General features: G+C 42.2%; 1 protein-coding gene across 1 annotated transcript in view; it reads right to left on the bottom strand.

The window, feature by feature from the left end:
- TENM4 (teneurin transmembrane protein 4) overlaps positions 1 to 26,774 on the bottom strand; it is a 387,133-nt gene that overhangs the window by 54,964 nt on the left and 305,395 nt on the right. The window contains exons 18-23 of the mRNA XM_058800438.1: positions 25,167 to 25,286; positions 17,439 to 17,700; positions 11,445 to 11,712; positions 9,291 to 9,434; positions 8,021 to 8,270; positions 5,532 to 5,552 (exon numbers count right to left, since the gene is read on the bottom strand). Coding sequence (XP_058656421.1) covers positions 5,532 to 5,552; positions 8,021 to 8,270; positions 9,291 to 9,434; positions 11,445 to 11,712; positions 17,439 to 17,700; positions 25,167 to 25,286 — 1,065 coding nt within the window. The remainder of the gene's footprint in view (positions 1 to 5,531; positions 5,553 to 8,020; positions 8,271 to 9,290; positions 9,435 to 11,444; positions 11,713 to 17,438; positions 17,701 to 25,166; positions 25,287 to 26,774) is intronic.

Genomic DNA, 26,774 nt, shown 5'->3' on the forward strand with positions numbered 1-26,774 from the left:
GATAATATTTTTAGCTCCATGACTGCAACACTAAATAAGCCCAAGACTGAAGAAATTAATAAACTAGAATCCACTTTATGGAAAGCATCCAATAGAACTGGCCAGAAAAAAACAACCAGATGGGTTTAGACAAAATTTAAACTATTGTCTTGCAAGGACTTTACCTGTATTTTAACATAGATACTTAAGATATTAATATCTTTTATTAAAATTGTTGACTACTAGTGTGTAATGAGCTGCATCTCTTCTAAGCCTGAAACTAACAGGTTAGATTTTAACATTTGTCCTGAACAGATTTATTTTCCTTCTAAGAAAGCCTAAGTAGTAATTAGAAAAAGCATGTAAAGTATCTACTTTTCTCCAGAACATCTTCAGGCTGTCCAAACTCATCAAATCTAAAGAATTCGTAATAAAAATCTAGGCCACAGTTCACATATTTGCACTTAATGGAATTGTTCCAGGAGAAGTTGACTAGAAACTTGAGTGTCAATCACAGTTGACTTTATTCTGCATATAGAAAATTCCTCTCAACCTTTATATTAGGAAAATTACCCCCCTCTTCAGACATGTAAAAATTACTGAGTTATTCTCATATTTAAAAAGCAGCAAATTGGTTCTTCATTCAAATTATTTAATACTGTGGGGGTGAGGGAAAAGCACCTTTCTGATTTATTCTGGAATATCCCTTGTGATTTATCCTATTAAAGTCTGAACAGATTTCATCTCCAAAAATGACACTGATTCTTGCTAAATAAAATGCTCTGACCTTCAAGACAGCTCCAGCCTGACAGTTCAGTCTCCATCTGTATTCCTTCCCAATGACAGCAGGCTGGGAGGGTATTATTTCATTTACCTGCATGTCACTCACACTAAGCAAGTGGCTTCAACCCTGGTGGAAGAAGTTCCCTGTGGGAATCCATCATCCATTTTGATCAAGGCCTTGCATTTTTTGCTGACTGTCCTAACAAAGCCCTGCTGAATGTCAGTAAGCTCTTGAGCTGTTCATAATCTCTATTTTGCATGGGAGGTGGACAAGAGGAGGACAGATTTAATGGTACTTTGCAATCCTTTACCATCTTTGACTGGCAAGCACAGATAACTTTCCCAGAGTTTTAGAGCAGGCTATGTGCAGATGGGCAAAGGCAAATGACTTACTCAGAGATGGAGAAAAATGGGGACAGAGAGAAATTCCTGCTCCCCTCTCCCAGCAATATTGTTGTGATTTATTTTTGGATTGCACAACCCCACTCTGGTGGATTTTATTATTGATTACAATCTTCTGTAAAAAAGACAGCTCTTAAAACAATTTTCTACTCCCAGCTCTTGTCTAGAATAGATGCTGAAACAACCTGTTAAAACAGTCAAGCTGGAATTTACCCCCCTGGCCCTGCCAACTGTTTTCAGCACTGCAGAGAGTTAGTATTGTACTCTGCCCTAGCATGAACTGCACAGTGTTATACACTGGAGGTTTTTTTGTCACTTTGAGATCCTTCAGGGTGAAAGATGCTTAAATAAACATACCCTGGTCATCTAAAATCACCCAAACTGCTTTCCTTTATCTGTGATAATGCATGAGTGGTGGAGCCAGGAACATTGGGGATTCACTTTTTATTTAAAACCACAGTCAAAGGCAAATCCAAGTGGTAAACTAGACTGGGCTGAACAGGAACTGAAATAAATATGCCTGGGGTGAAGCAGAGAAGGTATTTTCCCCCCTTTTATCCTTTCTTGTTTCTCAGCTAGGTCACAGTCCAAAACAAAAGACAAGACTTTTTACTATTCAAAAGACTTGATCGGCTATATTATTTGTAGTCTTAGAATATCTATGCCATATTGGCACTGCCACTAGAAAATCACAGTGGAAGAAGAGCTGATTTCTCATTCAGAGTGTTCCTTGAGCTATTACAGTCTTTTAGAAGAAAACCTGAGCAATGCATTTGTATTTTAAACCCCCTGAAGCAATAACACTGAAATTGCAGTGATGGGATGGGATGGGCTGGTCCCTAGCCAAGAACCGACACTTTGGTGGGTATTAGTGGGCATGATGGTGTAGTCACTGGGAATGAGAACAGTCTCATGGTTCTGCAAGCCAAAGTGAAATAGAGGTGATACTGCTTCCCTGTATACTTGTGACACAGTGATGTGCTGGGAAAGCACAGGGAAATCTTCCACGTCCACAGTGATCCCACTTCTTTGGGGTTATGTATAGTCTCTTCCATACATCTGCCTTCTCCCTTTTATCATTCTCATTATTTGGAGAGGATAGTGCCAGTATCATTTAGGGACCTCTGCAGGTATGTTAAGAGATTCAGACTCCATTTTAAAGTGCTTGTGCTTTATGTGATTCCTTATGCACAGGTACAGGGAAGAAACAGGATAAAAAATTGTGAGGGCGATAAAAAATTGCCAGGGTGAGCTGGCAGAGGCATGAGGTTTGAATTGTGAATTGCTTCAGTTGTACTATAATACGTTCACAGGCTTTGAACAGAGGCTGGTATTTTCCCTTTGGGCCCAGAGCCCATATTTTGGAGGAGTCCCAGGAAGGAACCTCCTGCTCCAGACTGGGAAGCCAGTCTCTAAGGAAAAGAGATGAGAAAAGGGAGATGGTTCCTTTTTTCAGCAGGTTCCCTACAAAACATCAGCACAGCACACAACACCTTTTTATTGGTTTCTGTAAAATGCCAAGGGATTAATTTCACCAAGCTTTAGATGGTTACAAAGTAGATACTTACATCAGAGCTGGCTGCCTTGATTCCCTTTACAAGCAGTGGAGAGAAATATCACCTTTTTGGGGTAGGACTTGTCTGACTATTTTCAACATTCGTCTCACAAGATTAACTGTATCTTAGTTTCTCAAATGCAAGGGCATCTATCACCTCCTCGAAGGACAACCTCTGTTACTGGTCACTGTACAGATCTGGCACCCACTGTGGCCAACAGACAGGAGCAGTCACACCTCCAAAATTAGCTACTCACAACCACTGACCTGGATAAACCCCTGGGGCTTCTTTGGATCTGACGTCTCTGTTTAAGGACACAAAACCACCTCTTTTTCTCTGCCAGCTACCCACTTTTCCTCTGAGTTTTGCTGGCCATGTACATTTGCTGGTGACTAAAGAACCACCAAATTCCTGCGGTCAGGAGGGTTTTGCTCAGTGGGGCTGTGTTTCCATGGCTCCATGCTAAGCACCCTGCAGCTCAGACCCAGAGGATTTAATTATTGTAGCTCGCGTGAGATACTGGTCTTTTTTCCCTGGGTGACATTCAATAGATTAATACCTAAGGAAGCCACACAGTGCAGTGAGCTGGATTTGCACTTGGTCTTTTAGTGTTTGCAGTTTGTGTGTGATGCCCAAAGCTTTCTAGTGTGACATGCTGGACACTTAAATTTTATACCAATGCCATAAGCCAATCCAGAGATGGCAAGGGACTTTTTATCTGATCCTAGAGCTGTTTGCTGAGATACCTCTCTTTGTCACTAATTGTAGACTTCTCTCTACAGTATTAATGGAAACAAAAAAGGAAGACTAAATTTAAGTGGCCAGTTTTTGTATATTTGCAAGACAGAAAAGCCTCACTCCCTCCATGTTCCTACAGAGAAGGCATCATGATTTGGTGATGCTTTTTGGCTTAGCTAACATCCCTCATTTAGGCTGTTGCAGAGTTAGATCTTGGCTACACACACAGAGCTGTAAAGCCAAGCCTCTTAGTGGGTAGCTCCAGAACCTTTGGAGATCAAGCTCACCACAGCCTACATACTGGGGAGGAATTCCTTTCCCCTGAACTGAGGCAGCTTTAGCATATGGATTTCAGCTTTTCCAAACCACTATGATGCAGCCCTGTGGATCTCCCCTTTTACACCATTACTGGTCATTGGTGTCAAGCTTAGGACCTTCTGGAGTTTAAAGCACTGGAGCTTTAGCTGAGACTACACACACTCATTTCCTTGAGGGTCAGGAGCAAAGAGACTTCCTAGCAAGAAGTATTAAAGCAAATGTCACAGAACAGGCACTAAGAGATGGGTGACTCCTTCGACACAGTCACAGATGGAAGGATTTGATCTGGAGCTCCTCACCTGCTTCCTCCCTCCCTCATCCCCTTTAGGCTACACTGAAGCAGGCATGTCTTGGATTTATTTCACTTAATTTCTTAGTTTTTAGAAACTGCCTAAAGGCTGAAGCCCTGCCAACTCTGCTTGCCAATCTGCAGTGTTTGTGGCCAGTCCATCGATCTTCTTTCAGTTACTGTTTTCATACACAAAACCTCTTCTCATAACAGGTATCCAGCTGCTGCCCTTCACTGTCAAAGCAGATGCACTTCAGTGGCTGTGTATTTCTTGGGCATTAGGGATACAACCTGGCTGTTCCAAAGAGAAATGAATTTTTCTATAGTCTTCAAATGATGTGAAAGAGTACCTGGGGGGCTGGAACTCAGCCTGATGAGGCCAATCAGTGAAAAGGTCTTGGGTACCAACCTCCCAGCCCTGCTAATAGATGCTTTGGGCCAGTCCATTATATTGTGAAACTCAAGCCCTTCATTATTGTTCTGGCAATAGGATAAAAAAATCAGTTTCTACTCCATTTCATTTCTAGGCATGCAGATGAAAGAACATTTCTAGTTTAGCACAGCCTCTATGAAGTCAAAGAAATAGTAAATGCAAAGCATGTAGCAAGAAAAATCCCCAATCCCAAATGCAAAGGAAAACTAAACACACACACACAAAAATCCCAACTCCACACAGTCTAAGCTTCTGATTTAGAAAAGCAACCAGGGAGAAGGATGGGAAACTTGTCAGTCAAAGAAGTCCTCGCAAACACAGTTGGTGACAGGAAGTTGACATCTTCTGGAATGCAACTGATTGGATCAAACCCACTGAAACTCCAGTGAACCCAAGTGACAAATATTCTTAGTGACAAAGCTCCAATTTAAGAGTCTCTCTTTTATCTTGTTTTCTTGTCATTACTCTTTTATTGCATTTCCTGGCTAAGATTCCGAGTTGCGCTACCTCCTATTTGAGTCTGACAGACTTTCACGTGTCAAAGCTCTCTATGAAAGCTCAGACTGAAAAATATTACAAAAACTAACTTCCCTGGCTGAGTAATGCTGGGGCACATAGGGATCTTCATTATGCTTGTTAAACCCCCCCCAAACCCAAATGAAGGCTTTTCACTGTATGAGAACTATTTTTCCATCTTACTTGTTCCAGTAATCTGTATCCTGATGCTGTTCCCATTCTACTTTCTTGGTTAATTCCCAACCATTTTTCTTCCCCCCATCCTCCTCCTGTTACCCTGCTTCTCTGTTCTCCCTGTATTTCCCCTGTCTCCAGCTATAACAGCTCATGCAGAAGTTTGCATGGCTCACATTGTGATTAATGGCTCCCAGTTCTGATGACTGATTGCCTACGCCAGTTTTAATCACGCCAGCTTCATTTGCTATTGAATCATCTGGAAATGGCACTTGTGGCTCACTGTGTAACAACATGCAACAAGACAGGGAGCAGCATAAGAATTCTCCACTGGTTGGCTTACCTATGTCTGAAATCTTTATTTCTGACAGAAGACAGGAAAGCAGGGAATAGAAGAAAGAATGAGGTGTTAGCAGCTCAGTTCGATGCATTATTAGCAGATTGAAAACTTGACAGTAACTGTATCACACAATGCAATAATAAATAAAGACTTAGCTGGAATGACACTGATGTATTTTATATTGGATATTACTTAGCAGTGAGCTCACTTATGTACTGCTGCATATCACAGAAGAAGTGTGATCTCACCTGCTTAGAGTTATTCACTCACACAAGAGATAGGACCATGCGACTTTATCTATCATTCAGTGCAGCGCTGAGCTAAATAGATGTAGATGCAGATATCTTTACAGTTTTTTTAACTCTCAGTCAAAGCAACACCTTGTGATTTACAAAGGTAAACTTAGGAGTTGCACAGTTACGGCTGGCAGGTCATTGCTGTAACCTCATGAACTCCAGCCCAGAGGACTGAAATTATGCTGAGCTGGACATTTTTCATAGGTCTAAGTTACACACCCAGCTGTAGCTCTCTGTGACCCACAATGCATTTGCTTCCCAGAGCACTACACTCCAAGCCCACCCCTGCAAACAAACCTTGGAGCCAAACAGTGAGGGTGTTAATCTCAAAGGAGATGCTGATTTGAGACGATACAAGCAAACTCCATTTCATCCAAAAGCAATGGCTTTCCTTTTAGCCAGCCAACATCTGAACCCACTTACTTTATAGCACACCAGAGTGAAGAAATGTTTATTAGATCCAGTAACCTGAGTGCTTGCACAGATGAAGCAGCAATCATAGCAGCAGATTTAACTTTGGAGTAAATTTAACTCTGTGCCTCCACACAACAGCCAGCAAGGCTACTCTGTCAAGGCTTCCAATTTTCTCTTCCCCAATGAGGAAATACTTTGCAAAACCTCTGTTTGGTCTGGTATTTCCACTGACAGTGAAACAGGGATTGGGTTTTCAGAATTGTACTTCTGGGAAAGAGATATTAATCTTACTCTGTTGAAATGGGATTTGGACTCACCTAGGCTCTTGTGGAAATTTCACCTTTGGTCATTAAAATAACTTTCTGGCACTGGAAGGATAGATATTACACTCTAACGAGGACCAGGTCTGAAGCTTTATCCCAGCTTCCCACCTTACAAACATGAGAGATATTATGTTCTCATGTGTCATGGAACAGAATAGCAGAAGTGAGGTTCTCGCTTCCTTACTTGAAAGGTGCCCTAGCCCTCTGAGGTGCCCATACCAAGGCAGATATTCTGTAAGTGCCAGCCTTCTGGTGGTGTCTGTCTGGATTTTTTTTCCATACACCGTGATCTACAAGGATGGTTCTGAACGCCAAATAAGACTTCTGGCGAGGTCTAATGACCATGGCATGTTTGTGCATGAGGGACAAAGGGGATCTTGCACAAATTTGGCTGCAGTCCTTGCAGAAATGCAGTAATATGTTTGTCCTCAGCAGCAGGGGGATATTAAATCTGAGGAGGGAGGGTCTTACTTTCAGGAAGATTCTCACTTTCAGGCCAGATTTTGAGAGGTGAATGGGAATATTGAACCTTCCCAGCAGGCTATCCTCATACTGACTTCTCAGGACCTGAGTTCAGGCCTGTGAAGCACAGAAGACTCATTCAGGAACACTCCCTTACCTCTATTTGACTTTCCTGGAGTGAGGCTTCTCAGGCCACGCAAAGTCCCATTGCTTTGAAGTTTATGTTTGTATTTGTAGAAATTTTAGATAGGAAAAATATCCTCAGTGAGGTCAATTTGAAATTTGGTTCAGTTACAATTTATTCAATTTTCTCAGAATTTGTGACAAATCATACTTTTCTCTCTGCTTCATTATTTTTAATGGATGTTCCTGCCCCTTCCTCGTTATTTCTCCTGGTATATTTTTTTCCTTTGCTTTCTGGCATTAAAAGGAAACTCTCCACTTACTTACAGATGCTTCCCATCTGCATATTCAGCCTGACACTGCTGCTCAGTTGGGAACTGAAGGGGGCTGCCACAGCTGTGCCCTCAAAAAACAACTAGAAAACCCCAGTCTGTGACTGCCTAGAGTGATCATCTTGTCTAAATTATGAGTGATTATCAGTCCTGATTCACCTTTACATATCATCATCTGTGCTGTGTCCTTCCAAGTTTAGGTTATCTCAGAGGCTGCTGGTTAATTTTCAGCATTCCCACTGGTTTCTGACTACAGGAAAAGGCAGACATCAGCACAGCCTGATTTAGCGGCACAGAAATGTGTCAATATTTTTGGCATGTGATTCAGTTCTGGAAGAACTCGCTAGGCCTGTGTTTCTCTGGTGTAAATCAAAGTCAGCAGAGTTGCAGAAGAGGCAGATCCAGACAGCTTTTTCTCTGTTTTGCTGTGTTGTTTGATTTTTATTTTTTTTTTAGAGTTATGCTCATTTTTCTTTTGGGTACATAGGATTTCTGCAGAACTTAAGAGCATTACTCTAATGGCCACATGCAGCACAGAGTACCTCAGCTCCAGTATGTTGGTGACATTGCCAGAGGGAAAGATCCTTCGGATGTAGTTGAAATCTCCAACATAAAGACTTCCATCAGACCCACATGTTAGGGCAACAGGAGCCAGGAGTTTGTTTCCATCTGCCAGACCATTGCAGCTTGGACAAGAAATGCTCCGCCTACGGCCGTTGCCCATAATGCTTCCAATTACAGGTGGCTGCTGGGAAATGAACTGGTTTTCCCCATTTCCCTTATGCAAGATGCCTAGAGAGAGAGAAAACAGTACCATGGAAATTAAAGAAACAGGGAGACTGAGACCAAAGGGAGCACAAACTGGCAATGCTGCATGCCAGCTGGGGAATCTGTTAAGTAGCAAGAAGGCTGATCATCTTTCATAGTATTGTGATAGTTTCAAATGAGGACCCTTTTTTTCTGAATTAAGTATTTCTTTTAGACCCATCACATTTCCTGCAGAAGGAAAACATGTAGGGAGAACAAGACTATCTTTACCTTTAAATGAAATGCACTTTTCAGCATCTTATGAATTTTTACCTGCCCTGTCTCCTGTTCCTCCTTGCACTGCAATTTGCAGTCTACCAGGTTAAAAAAAAAAAAAAAAAAAGAAATTACATAGCTCATGGAAAAGTAAGGACCAGGAAGACTATAGGACATTCTCTAGAGAAATGTTTCATCTGCAAAGTTTTAGAGGAGCTGTATCTATTTTCCCTTTAAGTGTAGCACTCTCAGCAGTGATGTAAGTTGAATTAGATGTTTGCTCCCATACTACTATTATACAAAGGGACACAGTGCTTCCACCTTTGAACATGTTCTGATGAGCTTTTAAGCTTCCCTTCTGCAGTCCTCAGCAGTCTTTGACGCCTCTGGAACCTTCCATTCTCCTTTAGGACCCATGAAACCTCTTGTTTTGCAAGTACACCTTGCACATTGGAGGATGCCTCTGGGTGGATTTATGCTTAGTGACAGCTCCAATCTGAATAGGCCCCTCTTTGTTATTTCAGGAATATTTTCCTTCATAATATTCTTCTTTTAAGACACTACAAAATTGGGCTGACATTCAACTACTTCATGATGGCCAGATTCTTTTACATTTTGTAAATCAAACCGCTTCCAAATGTAGGTTACTAGAAATAATTTGTTAGTAAAATAAACGAGAGAGTACATGTGTTGGTCAGGTTTCTTTCTTTTTCTTGAATTCTTAGTGATAAGAAGCAACTGGGTCTTGCAATGCTGCATTACTCTTGTTATGAGTCACAGACAACCTACCACTTTGTATGTTGAGGGCATGGTGTTTGTCCAGGGACCATCCTCCAAGTTTGGAAGCATCAATTTCATAACCCTGAAGCACAGCTGTCCTCTTCTCCCACAGGATTAAGTCTGGACAGGATTCATACTCATAACCTACTGAAACTGTGAACAAGAGAGAAACAAAAGACTCCTTAGATTAGGAACTCAGAAATGCAGTGCCAGCACACACAGAGTCACAATTCAGCAGGGGTATGAGAATTTCTACATAAAATTGCTAATTCAGTTGAAAATGTCATCATCATAATGCACAGTCTAAATATTTCTTAAAAGTGTATTCTGCATCTAAAAAGATCAGTGTCATTGTCAGTGCTGGGCAAATGTGCTAAAAATTTAAAAGATATGTTTTAAGGATATATTTTAAGACAATGGATATTAGGATTAGGACTTGATCTCTGGGAATCCTTTCCAATTCAGGGTATTCTATGATCTGAGAGTGTACACTACTGATGGACTCTCAAATGGGAGAATTTTACTCCTATCTAATTTCTCTTATCAAAGAGTGCATGCCAGGAACCTAATCTTGATTATGATCTTTCTTGGAAGGTAAAGACTTGCGCAATTCATGCATGGGGCAGTGAGTCCCTCAGAGGCAGCAGTCTCAGCCAGGTTGACTTGTGGTCGTGGTTAATGTTCAAAATTTGCTTGCCGTGATGTCTAATCAGAGCCTTTCAGGAGTAACTCCACTGAATACACTGGAGTTGCTTAAAATTGTCAGCAGAAGGAAAATAATGGTTTTGACAGAATAATGATTCTTTTACAATTTTCTCTGAAGAAGCAGGACCATTTTCATTGGTCTGCTTTTCTTCTTCTAATCTTTACAGCTGAAGCAGAGTAGAACTGCAAGTTCCACACAAATGAAAAGCAATTACATAGATTTTTTTTTTTACTAGATAGAAAAAAACCCTGTCTGATCTCACAAGTTTACCAGCGTCTTTGAAAAGTGCTGAGCTCTGAGAGAACTCAGGATTCGCCATCAAACATAGCCTTTTGCAGATTGTATCAGAAAAACATGTAAGTTAGGAAATGAAAGGTCAATATTTTCCACTGTTCTGGAGGTGGGAATCATTGAAGGCATGAATGCTGATGTCCTCAGACCTGCTTGTGTAGTCTGGAGCTGCAGAGTTGTTTCATGGAGCACTCCAGGACCCACTGGTGATCTAGCATCTTAAAGAGCATGCACGCAGAGTGCTTCGGGATATGCTACATTTCTCAGTGTGGACTCTGAGCTCGGTAAGGCTCAGCAGGGTGCATAATCCAGCCTGCTCAAGGCAGCTAAGCCTGAGTGAGAGGAGGAAGGCACCTATTCTTACTCCTAAAAACCCAGGCATCCTGCAACTCCTCTAAAGAGACTTATCTTCAGTTGAGCTATGAGGCATAATGAACCACGCTTCTGTCAACAGGAGCTGTATTTGCTAATTTGAGATCTCTCCCATTTTGCTGATACCATTTCCTGGCAGCCTGAAGGGACTAGTCCAGACTCACTTGAAGACCTGTAACTGAATGTCCACTGGGTGTTGACAGATGGGAAGCAATCACTGCAGAACTGCATTACTTCTGCTCATTAAACACCCAGTATGGGATGGCATTCTTGAATGGGTAACAAAGAGGAAACTAAGATTAGACCAGCCCTGAAGGTCAGGCACAAGGAGCAGTGGCAATCAGGGCTCTGTCCTAGGGATTCCTTTCAAAGCAGTGTTGACAGTTTTTGGCTATAGGTGAGAGGTAGCCAAACACTTCTAGTCCCAGGTAATTCCTTCTGTATGAATATGATGGGAGCAGCTCAGGATGTACGTGCTGGGCCATGAGCCAGTTAACAGGTAAGTACTTGCACTCTGTCCTTGGAGGTATTCAAGGCCAGGTTGGATAGGGCTCTGGGCAACCTGATTTAAAGGGTGTCATCCCTGTCCATGACTGGGGAATTAGAACTAAATGGTCTTTAAGATCCCTTTCAACCCAAACCATTCTGTGATTCATCTCCTGGGGAATGTGAGCTGCAGTAAATCTGCAGGGACCATTCATATGTCTGCAGGCAGACCATACTGATCTAGGACAAGGTTTATCACTGCCACTTAGTTGCTTCCAAAAGGAGGCACAAACCCCGGGGTCACTTACCGAAGGCTTCTGAGAGCCCGTACACCTTCTGGCTGTAGACATCTGTCTTGTCCCAGATGAAATAGTAGGACAGGTCTGGGGCTGCTGCAAACCACTTCCTGAAGAGGCGTCCCTCGACAGCCACCATGAGGTGGACTTTCATGAGGTTGAAGGGGATGGTGGGGTGGGTCATGCTGATCCTCAGCACTGATTTGTAGCCAGCTGTGCGGCTGCTCAGGTAACTCACTTTTATTTTACTGCCGGAAACATTAATCTCCTCTTGTAGAGCCTGTGGAAAAGCAATCCATGAGGTGTTAAATCAGCAGCGAGCAGACAGGAAAAGGCAGTGAAGCTGTAATTTATCAAACACACCTGTATAAAAGCTCTGGCAGGCATGTCTAAAAAGGCACCTAGTAGGCATCAAGTATGAAATCATATACGTAACTTATTTCTGGAAGCTAAGGAAGGCCTCCTGCCTTCTCCATCTCTGCTACACGGGACAATAGGAAAACAAAGTGTCACATTAAGTCAGTGTTTACAAAGAGACTCACTCCTAAAAGGAGTACCAGGACCCACAGAGAAAAGAGCCTGGCATCTCAGACAATTACAGCTCAGCAGTTTAGCTTCCATTTTCTGTCTTTTATCATAATAGGTTTTAGAGGCCTCTAATTTTTTTCTCCTGGTTTCCTTTTCCCAGTAAAATATCACACCCTACTTGGCCTTAAGGATGTTTCCTGGTCCTGATCATAACATGCAACTCTCTCCAAGACATTAGTGAATCCTGGTTCCACTCTCCCTCCTCTGACTTACCCATTTCTCCTGCTTTGAAACTGCTCCTGTCCTACCTCCTCTCTGACCCTCTCTACCTGATCTACCATCTACCTCTAGCCTTTTTTTTCATCTGTGTTCTCACCCTTATTTTTTGACTTCACATTTGTTCCTACTTATTCTGGTACTTGCTTGAAATTCCTTGCCTTCTTACTTAAGTGACTGAACTCTTGGCCTGAGACCTACCACCTACAGCTCCTTTCCATTCCCTTGCATTCTTCCTTCTCTTTCTTTTCCAAACTTCTCCATATTCTAAGTGAGCTGCTTTTATTCTCCCCCAGCCATAAATGTGGGTATTTTTGACTGACTGGGACAGTTATCTAACAGGTGCCCATTACAGTATAAAACTTCAGAAAAGACTGAAGAAACATCAGGGAAAGTATTTTCTGCTTTGAAAAGTCTCAATAAAGACGAGATTTTTCAGGTAATTTATTTGCTAAAGTAACACCAGAACTTAAAATTTTGTTTGTCTTCTTCTTCTTTTTTTTTTTTTTAATGGAGAAATGCTTGGAAAGCTTATGGGAAGTGATACAAGTACATCCCTAACACTGTGCTGATCTTTTAATGCAAAATGCTGGTAAAAAAATCTTAGGAGAAAAACATTGTCACTTTCAAGAAAACTTCACTCTTGGGTAAGCACCCAACTTGGATATTTTTGGCACAAGCCAGCAAACTCTGGGGAATATTGAAAAATGAAGGTAGAAGCTTATCAGTTAGCAGGAAAGCCTGGTGGCTTTATGGGATGTGTTAAAAGGTCACAGCTGGCACAGTCCTCTCCTGTGCCACTTCTGAAGTTCTTCAGTGTGCTGGACCCTAAATAAGCTTGGAAAACACATCTCTAGCAATAATCGTCCTTCTGAATATTAAGGGCGGGGGAGGCTGCAAGGCAGGTGGGTCAAGAGATCCACCCATCAGGAAGGGATCACATCTATCACAGTGTGATTCTTGAGGTGTCCTTGGGGTGCAGGGTCAGAAGCTGGACTCAATGTGGGTCCCATTCCACTCAGGAGATTCTAGGATTCCATGATCCTTGTGCCTTCCAAGTTATGTCACTCCTATACCCAGCTCCGTCTATGTGGGAGCAGAAAACTTCCTCGGCATAGTGAGTTGCTCAGCTCTTACAGGTTTTCTGGTTAGTGCTATCAAAAATGACAAATCTCATAATCTGGCCCCTGAAAACACCTCTTCTGAGATGTTATCCATGGCCCAACACTTTTTAAAGTGACAACTAAAAGGCTCAGAGTGTTGCAGCACTTGAAAACAGACACATCCAGCAGTTAAAGCCCCATTCCACTGTGCTCATAAATATTTACCTTCTCTAATGCAGTCTTTCTAATTTACATATCTCAGTGCTTAGGAGGCTGAAATATAACAGAATTGGGAAAACCCAGGATTTTAAAAATATATTTTATGAGATCATCAACAAGCTGGATGGGGACCAGGCTCAACCAGAGATGAGCTCAGCCAAACTGCAGTAAAGGTGGTCCTTTGTATCAAATCTGTCTTCATATGTAACCCCATTAGGATAAAAACAGGCACAAATAATTGTCATGGAGATACTATTTAGAAAGCCTGCTTCAGATCCTTGTCATAAGTAATTATTTCTCTCTGTCGTGATCTAACTCTGCTGTCCACCATTCCAAAGAAAAGGTCATTCCAACACTGCCAAGGCACTGAGCAGCACAAGGGGCTGTGTTTAAATGTATCTGCTTGAAGAGAGGGTTCAAATAATAATTCAGGCGATTCAAAATGTATTTGTAGTTTGTAAGTTGTGACAAACTAGCAACAAAACATGGCACTGGAAGGGGGGTGTATAATTCAGTAGAATATCAGAGGGAGAAAAGGGGGAAAACAAGCTTTAAAATAATCTGAATGTGCTAGAAGTAATAAGAGCTAAATTGTGCCCTTATTTCTATTTGATAATTGCTGTTTGGCCCAGATACATTCATGTGCTGTGACTGCAGGCCTTGTGAAAGACTCTTAGGGTTTATCCCAGACTAACCAATATAATCTGCTCTTTTAAAAAGATCCAGCCACAAGGCTAGGCAGGCAGAAGAGCAGATTCTTCAGGCTTACTGGGGATTTACACAGGGTCACAATTTTCACTGTCATGTTCTCTTTCTCTGTGGTGAGAATCTGTTCTTGTCTTAGTAGCAATTTTTCTACTCTTTGCATGAGACAAGGTAGGAAATCTTGTTTCTTTGTGCTGGGTTACACATGTCTCCTACAGATACTCTTCACTCTGCCAGCAGACAGGCAAGGAACAGTCAATGTCTTTTTTTTTTTTTTTGTAAGATGCTCAGGGAAAATTTTAAAAAGGAAAACCATTTTGAGTCTGATTCAGGGGCCTTAACATAGACATCAGTGCTTTTGAAACACTCTATGGTATCCAAAACTTCTGCAAGGGCATGACAACTCTGACATGGACCTTTCTGACATCTCCACCTTTCTGAAGCTACAGCTGGAGGCCTGAAGGGGCACTTCAGGGCATTCTGAATGGCCCCAAATCTGTCTGTAGGCACCTGAATAAAATATTAAAAATGTACTACTAGGTTTTTTGAATGCATCCAGGTAAAGAGCACTGCATTTATTTCTGCATTTATTTGTTGGAGCTCATGGGGTTCTTATCTACCCACTTGTCAAAACCTCTTTCCCAGCCCTGCTATCTGCTTGTCACCTCCTCCCAGCTATGTGCTTACACCTTTTATATTTAACATTTCCCTACTAAGAACTGTGTATTATAAAATGCAGCTGCGGGAATGGACAGCTAGGTTAATTTTTATTGTATGTACATCCAGTACAGAAATGAAAAGTAGTCCATTTCTGAACTGCAGTACAGTCAGGACTCCACCACAAATCAGATTCTCTTGTAAACTCCTGCACCACAAACTCTGCTAACATTCAGTTGTCAATATTTGAGGTGGAATATTGATTTACAGGTTTTAGCTCAGACATATGGCACACAGGTAAAGCACTGTGTTCATCATGTATGGGAGTCATCTTATGTCAATTTAAGAACCTAAGTTAGGTGTCTGCTCTGAACTGCTCTTTTAGGTCTTGCCTACAGATAACAGCAGATACAGACAGACTCTTTAGAAGGTTGGTATTGCCTTGTAAACTTAAGAGTGGGATTCAATTCCAGTTTAAGGCATCTAAATCCAGATGTCAACTTATGTGATGTTTACATCACATAAACAACGTGATGTGAACACACACATTAATTCAGTCAGTGGAATCAAACTGATACCATCAATTTCAGTAAGTGGAAACTAACTGCTACCATCAGTGAGAACCAGAAAGCTTCAGGGTGGTCAGCTTAAGTGATGTGTAGGCTCCACTGATGTACTGGTTAGATTTCTGTCCACTTAAATGGGAGCTCGGATATTTGGCACATATCCAGACAACTGCATGTGAACTCTTTATAATCTTAAAATTAATCTTTCTTATGTATTAGATTCCATCACTACAAGTGTCTCATGGGACTTGGAATGTCCAAGTGATCTGCCATTCACAAGGATATCCAGAAGATATAATGCAGGACACTGATAGGGGGATCATTCTGGATTGGCAGCTGAAGTTCAAGCAGGACATCATCAGGACATTTCAAATGGCACCAAATATCGTTGATGAGGGTGGTAAAACATTGACACAGGTTGCCCAGAGAGATGGCAGATGCCCCAACACTGAAAACATTCAAAATCAGGTTGGATGAGGCTCTGAGCAGCTTGGTCTACTGGAAGGTGTTTGTGGTACCAAATAATGACTGAGGTTATGATCATAGTTGCACTGTATGAGATATTTGCTTTTTCCCAAGCAGCACTGACCTTTCATGATGTTTGTTTATTTCATAAAAAGATGTGGAAACCAAGATTCTGAACCAAGAATTTATAATATGATGGACTTTACAAAATACAGGACTTAATTGGTAATTATGCTGGGACAAACATGGGGACCATAATTGTAAATTAGTGTGAGAAAGGATCATAAGACTTGGTCCAGAGAGAAAGGTAAAGAGACCACTAGCTTTATTGGTTGCTGGGTTTAGCACCTGGTTTATTAAAATTAGAAGGTATAAAGTTACTTCTTTTCTCATTAATGGTACTGCAACCCCAGTGGAGTCACGCTGGAAGCACACAGTTTGTCTCTACACTTCTTATCATTTCCTCCTTGGCAGATTATTGTCACTAAAAGCAATACTCAGGACATGCTGAATGCTGGCATATAAAATCCAGAGAACAGCCTGTCCAATGTAGCAAAAGTTGAATGCTGCTACATCCATGTCTTTCAACAGAATTAGTATTTTTAAGGAAAACTGTTAATTTAGTTCCTTGGACTATTCAGTTTAAAACAAAACTTTCCATTTGACAAAATACTTTGAAGCCACAGCAGATTGTTAAGGTTCTTTATCTGACTCATACTTACTCATAAAAATTAAAGGTAACCCTCTCACTCTGCTCATCTATTCCAAATGTCATGAAATGCAATAAAACTGAGGTGCTCTGCAGGCTGGCCCCTCTCACCCACCTGCTGGCTGACTGAATGTCTCAGCAGCTGAGTAGAGTGGGGGGGTATGACTTCCAACCATGAGAAAGTTCACTCCAACACTCCACCACCAAGGTTTATAGTGCCCAGAGGGTGGAATTTGCTCCTGAACAGAAGACAGGCATTAGAGCATCAGCCAGAAGGGCATCAGCCTGGTGCTGGGCATGTTGAATACCAAAGGGCTGAGACCAAGGAAGGGCTTGTTGGTCACACAAGGGTCCCAGCTCATGTGTTAGCCACAAGCGCTTTGGCTCCATCTCTCAGGGATAGGAGAAAAGAAATCTGGTAAAGCGAGTGCCTGGGAGCGAGTGCTCCTGCCAAATGTCTGAAAAATGGGGTATCAAATGAGTGCTTATTGTTAGGAGAGCAGGGGAACAGTTGCATTTGTGTTGCTCAAAGATGTCAAAAGAAGCACAGAAAGAAGATGGGGATGAGGAGGCCCTGGCAGAGGTTGCCCAGAGAAATTGTGGATGCCCCAATCCAGTTCAATGCCAGGTTGGATGGGGCTCTGATCAACCTGGTCTAATGGACAGTGTCCCTGCCCAAGGCAGGGGGGCTGGAACTACCTGATCTTTAAGGTCCCTTCCAACCCAAACCATTCTATGATTTTATTACTAATTGTCCCTCAGCTCAAACGGCTCATACCTGGATTTCAGGAACAATAGGACCTTTCTCTGAGCAGGAAGTTGCAAAAGCAGTGAGCGGAGAAGGAGAGACCACAGGGTTGGGCCGGGCGAAGTTACTGAGGTCACAGCTTGGGATCTCGTTCTCTTCGTGCCTCATGACGATGGTTTCCATCACAAAGAAGCGATCCCACGGCAGCCACAGCGTGTGCTCCTGGGTGATGAAGGGAGCCCGCTCAAAGTGCAGGATAATGGAGATTCCACCAATGGTAACAAGATCAAAGCTGTTTTGAGAGATGGAATACAAAATTAGTGCAAGCACTACCCCATCTGTTTGTTTCAACTGCCTAGCAAGGACCCCAGAAAAATAACTGCAAGAAATGTCATCAGTCTCATTTTATGAACCTAAAATCTGCAGACCAAATATAGTTTACCTGAGTAACAGCAAGTGCTGGAGGCAGGAGTCCAAGGCAGGAGTCCAAAGAAGTCCAGCTTCTTTGTCCTCATGTATACTGAAATCATACCCATCCCTTTTTTGAAACATGTTTATCTTTGTTGGTGCTTTTCTAGCACCAACTTATTTTGGCCATATATATTAATTTTCTTTTTTTTTTTTTTTTTTAAGTTGTGATTATCCAAACAAATGCACAGATTGGACCAATTCACGTGATGAAATAAACTATTTGGAAAGAGGTTTCTCTGACATATCCCCATATGAATTGTCTCTTGGCATCTCGCTAACTTGACTAATGCCTAATGCAACCCAGGGAACATGGAGAGCACAGTTATGGACTGAACCTAGTCTACTAGAAATACCTACAGTGCAGGGTGTCTGTGTGCCAAAGCACTCTGGACATCATCTTTTTTGACTCTTAAACATTTAGAGCAGTGCAGATGAATCACTGCCTGTGGTCTCTGACTTCACCCTAAGCTGCCTCCTGCCAAGTGGCTTATCTGCCTGTGTTAGTGTTGGATAACAGACAGCCCTCCAGAGCTGTGTGAAAGAATGTAACCTTGATTAGGAAAATGTTCATCCTCTGGATGTAAAGATGTTGGGATAAGGTTCTGGTGGTTTTCTTAGTTTTGTATTTAAACTTCTCATTTTGTCACAGATTTTATCAAGTACCACAGGGATATATCCACTATGCATAGACCCAAAAAAGAGGTGTTAAGTAAGAAAGGAAAGGATTTCAACAGAAATTGACGACCTCTTGTTTTTGCTCCTTTGTGTTTTTCTCACTGTCTCTTCAGATTGCAATGCCAAACATGTGCTTCAGGCAAAGAAAGTTTTCTCATCCCCGTTTCTCACTTTCATGCTTGGTACTGCTGTATGACACTCTCACTGAGAGTTTATGCATGTGATCAGGTTCACTGGTTTCAGCAGAGCTGCTCATGTGCTTAAAGAGCTACGAGCCTAAGTGCGTCTCTGCATGAGAACTGGGATCTGAAACACTCTTGATTGCCCAAAGCCAGATGATGCACCTTGTAAATACATGGCAAGAAAGGTGAAAAAACTATCTAAAAATTATTTTTTAAAATTAATTGTGAGGCTTTCAGATTGGAGCAACAATGGGCATGAACTGTTTCTAAAAAATGTCTTTGTCAAGGAATTTTTTGGGGGGACCTTTTTTATTTCATGGTTTATGGACTGAGGTGCCATTTAGGAAATAGAATTATGAAAAGGTTATTCATTAAAGAATGTTGAATTGAGTCCATGACAGGAAGTGGAAAGCACTTCAAAAAGCCAAAGCCATATTTATTCTACCACTTGAGTTGGGGCATCATGTTCCCAGACCTATGGAGCTTGGCTTGCTGCAGCCTCAGGAGTAACCTGCTGGTTCCTGCCAGCAAAGCTGCACAACGTTTGTACCCTGATGTGAATGTTTCTAACAGTCAATTAGCATTTGGCAACTCCAGCTGGGAGGGAGATGCTTGCTCTGCATGGATCCAGGCACTGAACAGGCCAACAGGAGGGAGGAAATAAACATTACAAATGATTCTCAACAAGTTTTTAGGCAAGTTGGAAGAGGTCTTATTTGCAAACACCTCTGTTTCATCCCTTTGGCTTCACTGAGCCTGGATCAGAGATGGAATCTGCTGGGGGGAAATGTCTTGGCCTCTCCTGCATCCCCAAAACAGGATGCAAAAAGGAAAGCACCACCTCCATGTCAGGCTCCAGCAGCTGTGAAAACAGAACCATGCAGTATTTTTTAGCAAGCGGTGTTGCTCACAAGCTGGTTTTCCCAGAGTCCCAGGGTGCAGCTTTCAAGTTATCTTGATGAACTAAACAAAAGGTAAACCCAAAATCAAGCAGAAAAAAACAAACGGAAAACACCTCCCAGTTTCTCTCAGTGAAATTAAATTTAACAAAAAGAAAACTGTCCTGGGATTGAAGAAATAAGATAATTTTATTTCTGTTTTTGCTGCTCATCTCTGATGTATTTTTTACCACTCCATAAAAATCATACTTGTCGTACAGTTGTTTTGTTGTTTTTCTTTAAAGACTCTGGAGAGACAAGCCGAAGGATGAAATTATCTATTTATCCAAATCAGCTCAAAAAATAAAAACCCCACAGGAAAGTGTAACCCTTTCTCATGTCTCTTCTCTGAAAGCTCATTGTTTTTGGTATTTCTGAAAAAGCTATGCAAAGGCTGCTGAATGCAATATGGAAAAGGTCTGGAGACTTACTTGCTGCTTTATTGTGTTCCTACACCCAGGGATACTGAGGACCTGCAGCCTCTTTAAACTATCACTTTAATCAAATTTAAAACTTTATTTTAAAATGTGGTTTATAATACAGTACTGATACTTTGAACTGTCTGTTATCTTTGCTTTACACAGAAATGCATACAACAGAGTAGTTTGAGAGTTGTCACTTTAAATTCATGCCCTGTTATATAAACAAAGTCTCTGGTGCAGTAATTAGGCTAAAAACACAAGCAAGCCTTGAAGTTATAGGAGTTTTGCTGAGTCTAAGTAATGTGACTTAAACAGGACCAGGGTTTCACTATTTCAGGCTGTATCTGAGCAATGTTATAGGAGAGACCTGGAATAAAGTGAGTCCTCTTACAGAGGTGAAAAATTTATCTCACTGTAATTCTAAAACTGAAATTTTACTTACTCATTTGGAGACTTTATCAGGCCAAAAAGAAACCTCAAAACCCCCAAACCTGGAGTGACAAAATCAGCTTAGGAACCAATCTAGCTAAACTGATGCAATTGTATCTTTAAAGTCCCTTACTTTAAAACCCCAGTTATTTCCCTGCTATCAGTAAACTGATTTACTAAATCAATTTAAGGCAACTCAGTGCACATTTTCAAGAATATATATTCCTATGGTGAATATGCCTAATAATAAACCTGCTGAGTTTTATGCAGTTATCTCATGACCCCCGGAACAAGGTAACTGCTTGCATGTGTGCTCCCATTTATTCTCCAAACCAGAATGACACTAAAGATGGGAGGGATGACCCTCTATGACTGGGAATGCTCTGGACTGCATGCAGCCTGCTACTGTAGTTCAGGAGAACCTGCTTCTTGTCTAAGAGCATCAATTCCTTAAAACAAAGTTGACCCAATCACATGAAAACTTTGCTGTACAAAAGCTGATGAGACATGCCCTATTAAAAAAAATACTCAAACCCATAGAAAAGATAATAGAAACTGGAACAGCATGAATTCTTTACATGATTTGGAAAGTGCTTTATATATGGCATTAAATAAATACTAGAAAAATCAGTAAGGAACACAAGTAAATATTAACTCTCTTTCACTGGCTGGTTCATTGGACTGGGAAAGTCAAGAGATGCACCTAATTGTACCCACTAAATCAGAGGCTGGGATTAGAAATCAGGATGTCTGACAACATTTTTTGGCCTGACAAGTTTTAGCTTGAATGGTCTTATATAGTTCAAGGTAATTTACAGACCACTGAGGAAGTCACTGGACTCAAGGATGGATTTCAAGGACTTTGAGTGACCTGGTCTAGTGGGAGTTGTCCCTGCTTATGGCAGGGGAGTTGGAACCAGATGATCTTTAAGGCTGCTTCCAGCCCAAACCATTGGGTTCCATGAATTTTGGTGTTCTTTAACTTGTCCATTTATGGACAAGTGGTTTTTGTCCACAGAGTACCTACAGAGTACACAGATGCACTGATGTGCCTGTTCATTTGACAAAATACCTGCATGTATCCCTTAGCCAAGTTGGGAGGTATATTCATTATTCTGGAGGCTCAGCACTGCAACTGGATAATTTGTTTGATGTTTGTGCACCAGGTTTCTGTAGAAGCAGACTGCCTTAAGAGGAAGGTGAAGAAAGTGAAATCAGAAGAGCTGACACCACAGAGTCAGGGGGTACACTGACTCCCACCAGTTGCCTACAGAAATCACAGCTTTAGGATGAATCCCACTTGGTCACAGATTCCTTGCTCTGAGACAGCTGATCTCTGTCATTTTTATCACTTAGAGCTGGGTATCTGCTGGGGGCTGAGTCAGCAAGCTGCAGCCCTGAGCTCCTTGAAACTAATTTAGCTTTTGGAGGCTGGCAGCCACTCCAAGGAACCAGGAGTCCACCGAAGCCTGGTGGAGCATACTGATGCTCCGGCTGCATTGCCTTCTGCCCTGTGCCCCTGCTCAGCTGGACTTTGGGAAGCACATAGCATGGAAGGAGCATCCCTAGCTTGAACTGCCAGTAGAAGTAGATTTGTAGCATGGGGGGGGTTACCTCTCACCACTGAAGAATCAGAAAGAAATAGTTGCTTGAATATTACAAAGGTCTGGAGCCTGGATGGCAGCAGTTACCTCCATGCTCTGTCCCTTTAGCTTTCATGTTTGCTGGCTAGAGGTCCAGTTACAACAGGGCCCCTCTGTGCTAGGTCCAGCACAACTGCAATGTAAAGAGATGGTTTCTTTCCTCAAAGTATTTGTAATCTAAATTAATAATTACATGCAGCAGTTGGGTGTTGTACACACACAAGGAAACAGACAGACAGAACAAAAGGTTATGACAGGCACTGTTGTCTAGCAATCTTTTAGTCATATTTATCTGTTCTACTGGATACAGATTTTGTGCTGATCCATACACAGCAAGCTAAATATGAGAGTGTGGTTTGGATCCCATTTTGCCACAAAGCAGATTCAGTAAGGTTGCCAAAGATACCCTTAAGCACAAATGTTCAAATTTTCTCCTTTTTGCAGCAATGCCTAAGCCAGTGGCAATAAGAAGACACCAGCTCCAGGGGTGTCCTCTTTCTGGAATGTCTCTTTATCATATGCATTTTATTGTCATATCGTTGAAGGGTTGGAGCATCATTTGGAAAGCCTCCCAGTCCCCACCAGTGTAACAGTAGGTGTGAACACCCCTGAGTGTGAACCGGACATCATCAAGCACACGTGTCTAGCACATGTTCTTCTTTTTCATTACAATTCTGTTTCTCTGGCCAACTCAAATGAAACTTGTGGATTAGAGAGGTGCTAAAACCCATAAATCCTCTCCCAAGTGCTAGTGGTTAGTAGTCAATATGTAGAGCGTATGCAGCTGGAAGCCCTTCTGTTACGCTTTTGTTCTTAAAAGAAAGGGAGCCAATTAGCACTAACAAACAAAAGATAAGATGAAAGACATTCCCAATTTGCACTGCTTTTGTCTTGGTTGAGCATGATTGCTGAGATTCTGCCTCTAACACAACCGTAATCTTAATGACTTCCTAATAATTTCAACATGAATTAACAAGAATATATCTGCTGGGAGCAGGAGACATCTTTTTCTATGCATGGGCACTGCATTACCAAATTGCTGGCTAAAGATTCTAGGTGGTATCACTAAATTAATAATAATAAATAATGGGAAGGAAAGGGGGGAGTGGGGAGGGGGGAGGGGGAAGGGAAGGGAAGGGAAGGGAAGGGAAGGGAAGGGAAGGGAAGGGAAGGGAAGGGAAGGGAAGGGAAGGGAAGGGAAGGGAAGGGAAGGGAAGGGAAGGGAAGGGAAGGGAAGGGAAGGGAAGGGAAGGGAAGGGAAGAGAAGAGAAGAGAAGAGAAGAGAAGAGAAGAGAAGAGAAGAGAAGAGAAGAGAAGAGAAGAGAAGAGAAGAGAAGAGAAGAGAAGAGAAGAGAAGAGAAGAGAAGAGAAGAGAAGAGAAGAGAAGAGAAGAGAAGAGAAGAGAAGAGAAGAGGCTATTCATTTGTTAGGGAACTACAAGGATCATCAAGTTGAGCTGCCTTACAAGTTCAGGGCTGATCAAATTAAACCACGTTATTAAGGGCATTGTCCAAATGCCTCTTAAAACACTGACAGGCTTAGGACATTGAATGCCTCTAGGAATGCTGAGGTTACACTTGGTGCTGGTAGCCTGGTGTGCATCTATAGTGTGAGCTGCAGCTGAGCTCCCTGGGGGGCAGGAGGCCAAGCCAAAGCCTGAGGCAAGAGGCAGGGAACTACCAAGTAGCCACAAGGAGAGACGACAGGAGCTGACAACTCCAGACTTTCCCAGGCTTAGACTGTGAGGGTTAAAAGTCTAGGGTTTCCTTTGTCCAGGGTCCCTCCTTGCAGGCAGCAGCTTGGACTCTTTTGTTATTTAGTTATTGTACCAAGATTAAATTGTTTTAGGGATCTGGACACGAGACACTGCTATGGGACACCTGAGGTCTAGTGGGTGAGGAACCCTGGTGTGACTGTGTGAGTGTGGAGTGTGGCTGCAAAGGGACCCCTGTCCCAGCTCAGGTGGTGTGAGTGGCTTCTGGATAGTTCAACAGGGAAGTTTGCTTAACTGGAAGCCTGCTTCAGTGTTTAACCCTCTCAGTTAAGAAATGTTTCTTCATGTCCAGTCTAAATCTCTCCCGGTTTTGAACCATTCCCATGAGTCCTATCAGTGGATACCAAGGAGGTGAGCTCAGTACTTCCCTCTCCACACCTGCTCCTTAGGAAGCTCTAGGAAGCAATGGGGACACCCTTCAAGCCCCCTTTTCTCTGAACTAGAAAAACTCAGAGTCCTCAGATGCTGCTCACAGGATATTCCTTCCAGCCTTCTCACTACTTTCTTGCCCTCCTCTGGACACATTAAGGGACCTGAACACTTTTCTTAAATTATGGGGCCCAGAACTGCATGCAGTGCTCTGAGCGAGGCCACACCAACACTGGATACAGCAGGACAACCACCTTTTTTACAGGCTGGTCATGCTGTGTTTGATACACCACAGGTTGGGGTTTGCCCTCTTGGCTGCAAGACACACAGCTCTAACAGCTTCTATTCAGCTGTTGCTGGCCAGCACCCTCTGATCCCTGCATGCAGGGTTGTTCTCCAGCCACTCCTGTCTCAGTTTATACTTGTGCCTGGTGTTACTTTGTTCCAGGTGCAGAAAATCCAGCATTTTGACTTTTTAAAATTCATCCCATTCATCACAGCCCAATGCTCCAATGTACCTACATCCCTCTGCAAGGTCTCTTGTCCCTCAGGAGCATCAAGACCACCTCCCAGTTTGGTACCATCAGCATCTTGCTAATGGTGCATTCAACTCCTGCATCCAGGCCATTGATAAATGCACTGAACAAGACTGGCCCTGGAACTGAAGAGCAAGGAACAGAACTGGGGATCAGTCACCAGCCAGATGCAGCCCCAAAACAACCAACATTAATGCACCAACATCTTCAAAAGGCATGAATAATAAACGTGCTCTTGGAAAGAGTTTCTCTTTAGTGGTCATGGCAATAATGCTGTTACTACTGCCTGAACACTGTAAATCCCATACAGACATCCTACCTGCCATCTTGTCTGCTGATTGTGTATCCAAACAGAGGATTGTTGACAAAGCTGATGTTCACTCCAACTAAAGGGGTCCCATCTGCTGTCATCACCTGGCCTCGAATCACACATGCATGTCTGCAAGAAAGAGAAAAATAATAAGAAACAGTAAGTCTTTTGGACAAATGCAGTTTCTTCCTCTGTTGATGTGGCTAGGAATTCCTATGGATTAGAAAGGCGAGGCCTTTATAACCTGTAAAGCTGGAGGTCATACCATGTGTTTTGATGGTGGGATGCTGCCCTTGAAGGCTTTCTCAGGCATTGTGTAAAAACCTTGGATAATCAAAGTGAGGTTTACAATTACCCTATTATATGAAAGCAACTGCTGCAGCATATCCTTAAGTATAAATTTCTGTAGGATTTACAACATCACACCGGAATTTCACACAATCACAGAATCTCCTGAGATGGAAGGGACTCACAAGGATCATTGAGCCCAGCTCCTGGCCCTGCACAGAACAGCCCTCAAATCATACCATGTTCCTGAAAGTGTTGTCCAAACACATCTGCAACTCTGGCAGGCTTGGTGGCATGACACTCCATCAGGAGCCTCTTCCAGTGCCCAACCAGCCTCTGAGTGATGAACCTTTTCCTAACAGCCAGTAGTGTTTTAACAGTATTGCCCTAATTAAAAGCAAGGTGTATTTTTAAATCAAAGAGAGCTGAAAATTACCATGCAGTACATGGACATATTTAAGGCACAAAAGCCCCAGAAGATCCTGACCAAAGCTTGGCAGCTCATTTCTTTCTCATTTGGGAAAACCATGACAGAAAATTTGCTGGGTTCAGAAAGCTTCCTTACAATTTGCCTGTGGAGCTGAGCACACTAATAGGATGGGCTTTTTCTTCCCCTCTTTTTCTTCCCAAGTTTGGTAGATTGCACCATTTTATAGGCTACATCTATTCCAACTACTCTGTGATCTGTAATATGCTCTTTTATCTAAGGATTTCAAGGACCTTTACAAACACTGATTAATACAGCCAGATTGGTATTTTACAGAGAGAGGAAATAAAACATGGAATGATTTTCAGTTGTCCAAGGTCAGTCAGAAAACCTGCAGTAAAGCCAAAGACAAATATTCTTGGTTCTCATTCCAAAGTCTGTTTCCAGACTTCTAAGTCATTACTACATTGCTACCTTAGAAGCTTCCCATAAAGACAAAACATCACATGTCTGTGAGAGTGTCTGAACCCAATTTTTGGCTGAAGGTAACTATTTTTCTGAGCAGCAACAGCAAATTGTAGTGTCAGTGTGCTAACGTGACCCAATGAATAATTTTTCTAAGTGCTGTCCTGCTGGAGAGCAGAGATTGAAAGCCAATGTTTCTCCAGGTGCAGAACCAGATCTCAGCTAGAGTAAATCATCCCAGCTGCACTTCAACGGAGCAATGGTGCTTTGCTGGTTCACTGAGGCAAAGGATGATTTCTGCAATGTTTTGTAAAGATGATTTCATAAACACAGATCATTAGGGAAAGAGCCAGTTATTTTCTTACAGTCCACCTAAAAATCTGAGATTGTATAATGCAAGGAGATAAAGCATAACTTCTATTTAATAAAAGCTGCAC

Source organism: Ammospiza caudacuta, chromosome 2, assembly GCF_027887145.1.
Source record: "Ammospiza caudacuta isolate bAmmCau1 chromosome 2, bAmmCau1.pri, whole genome shotgun sequence".
Lineage (NCBI taxonomy): Eukaryota > Metazoa > Chordata > Aves > Passeriformes > Passerellidae > Ammospiza > Ammospiza caudacuta.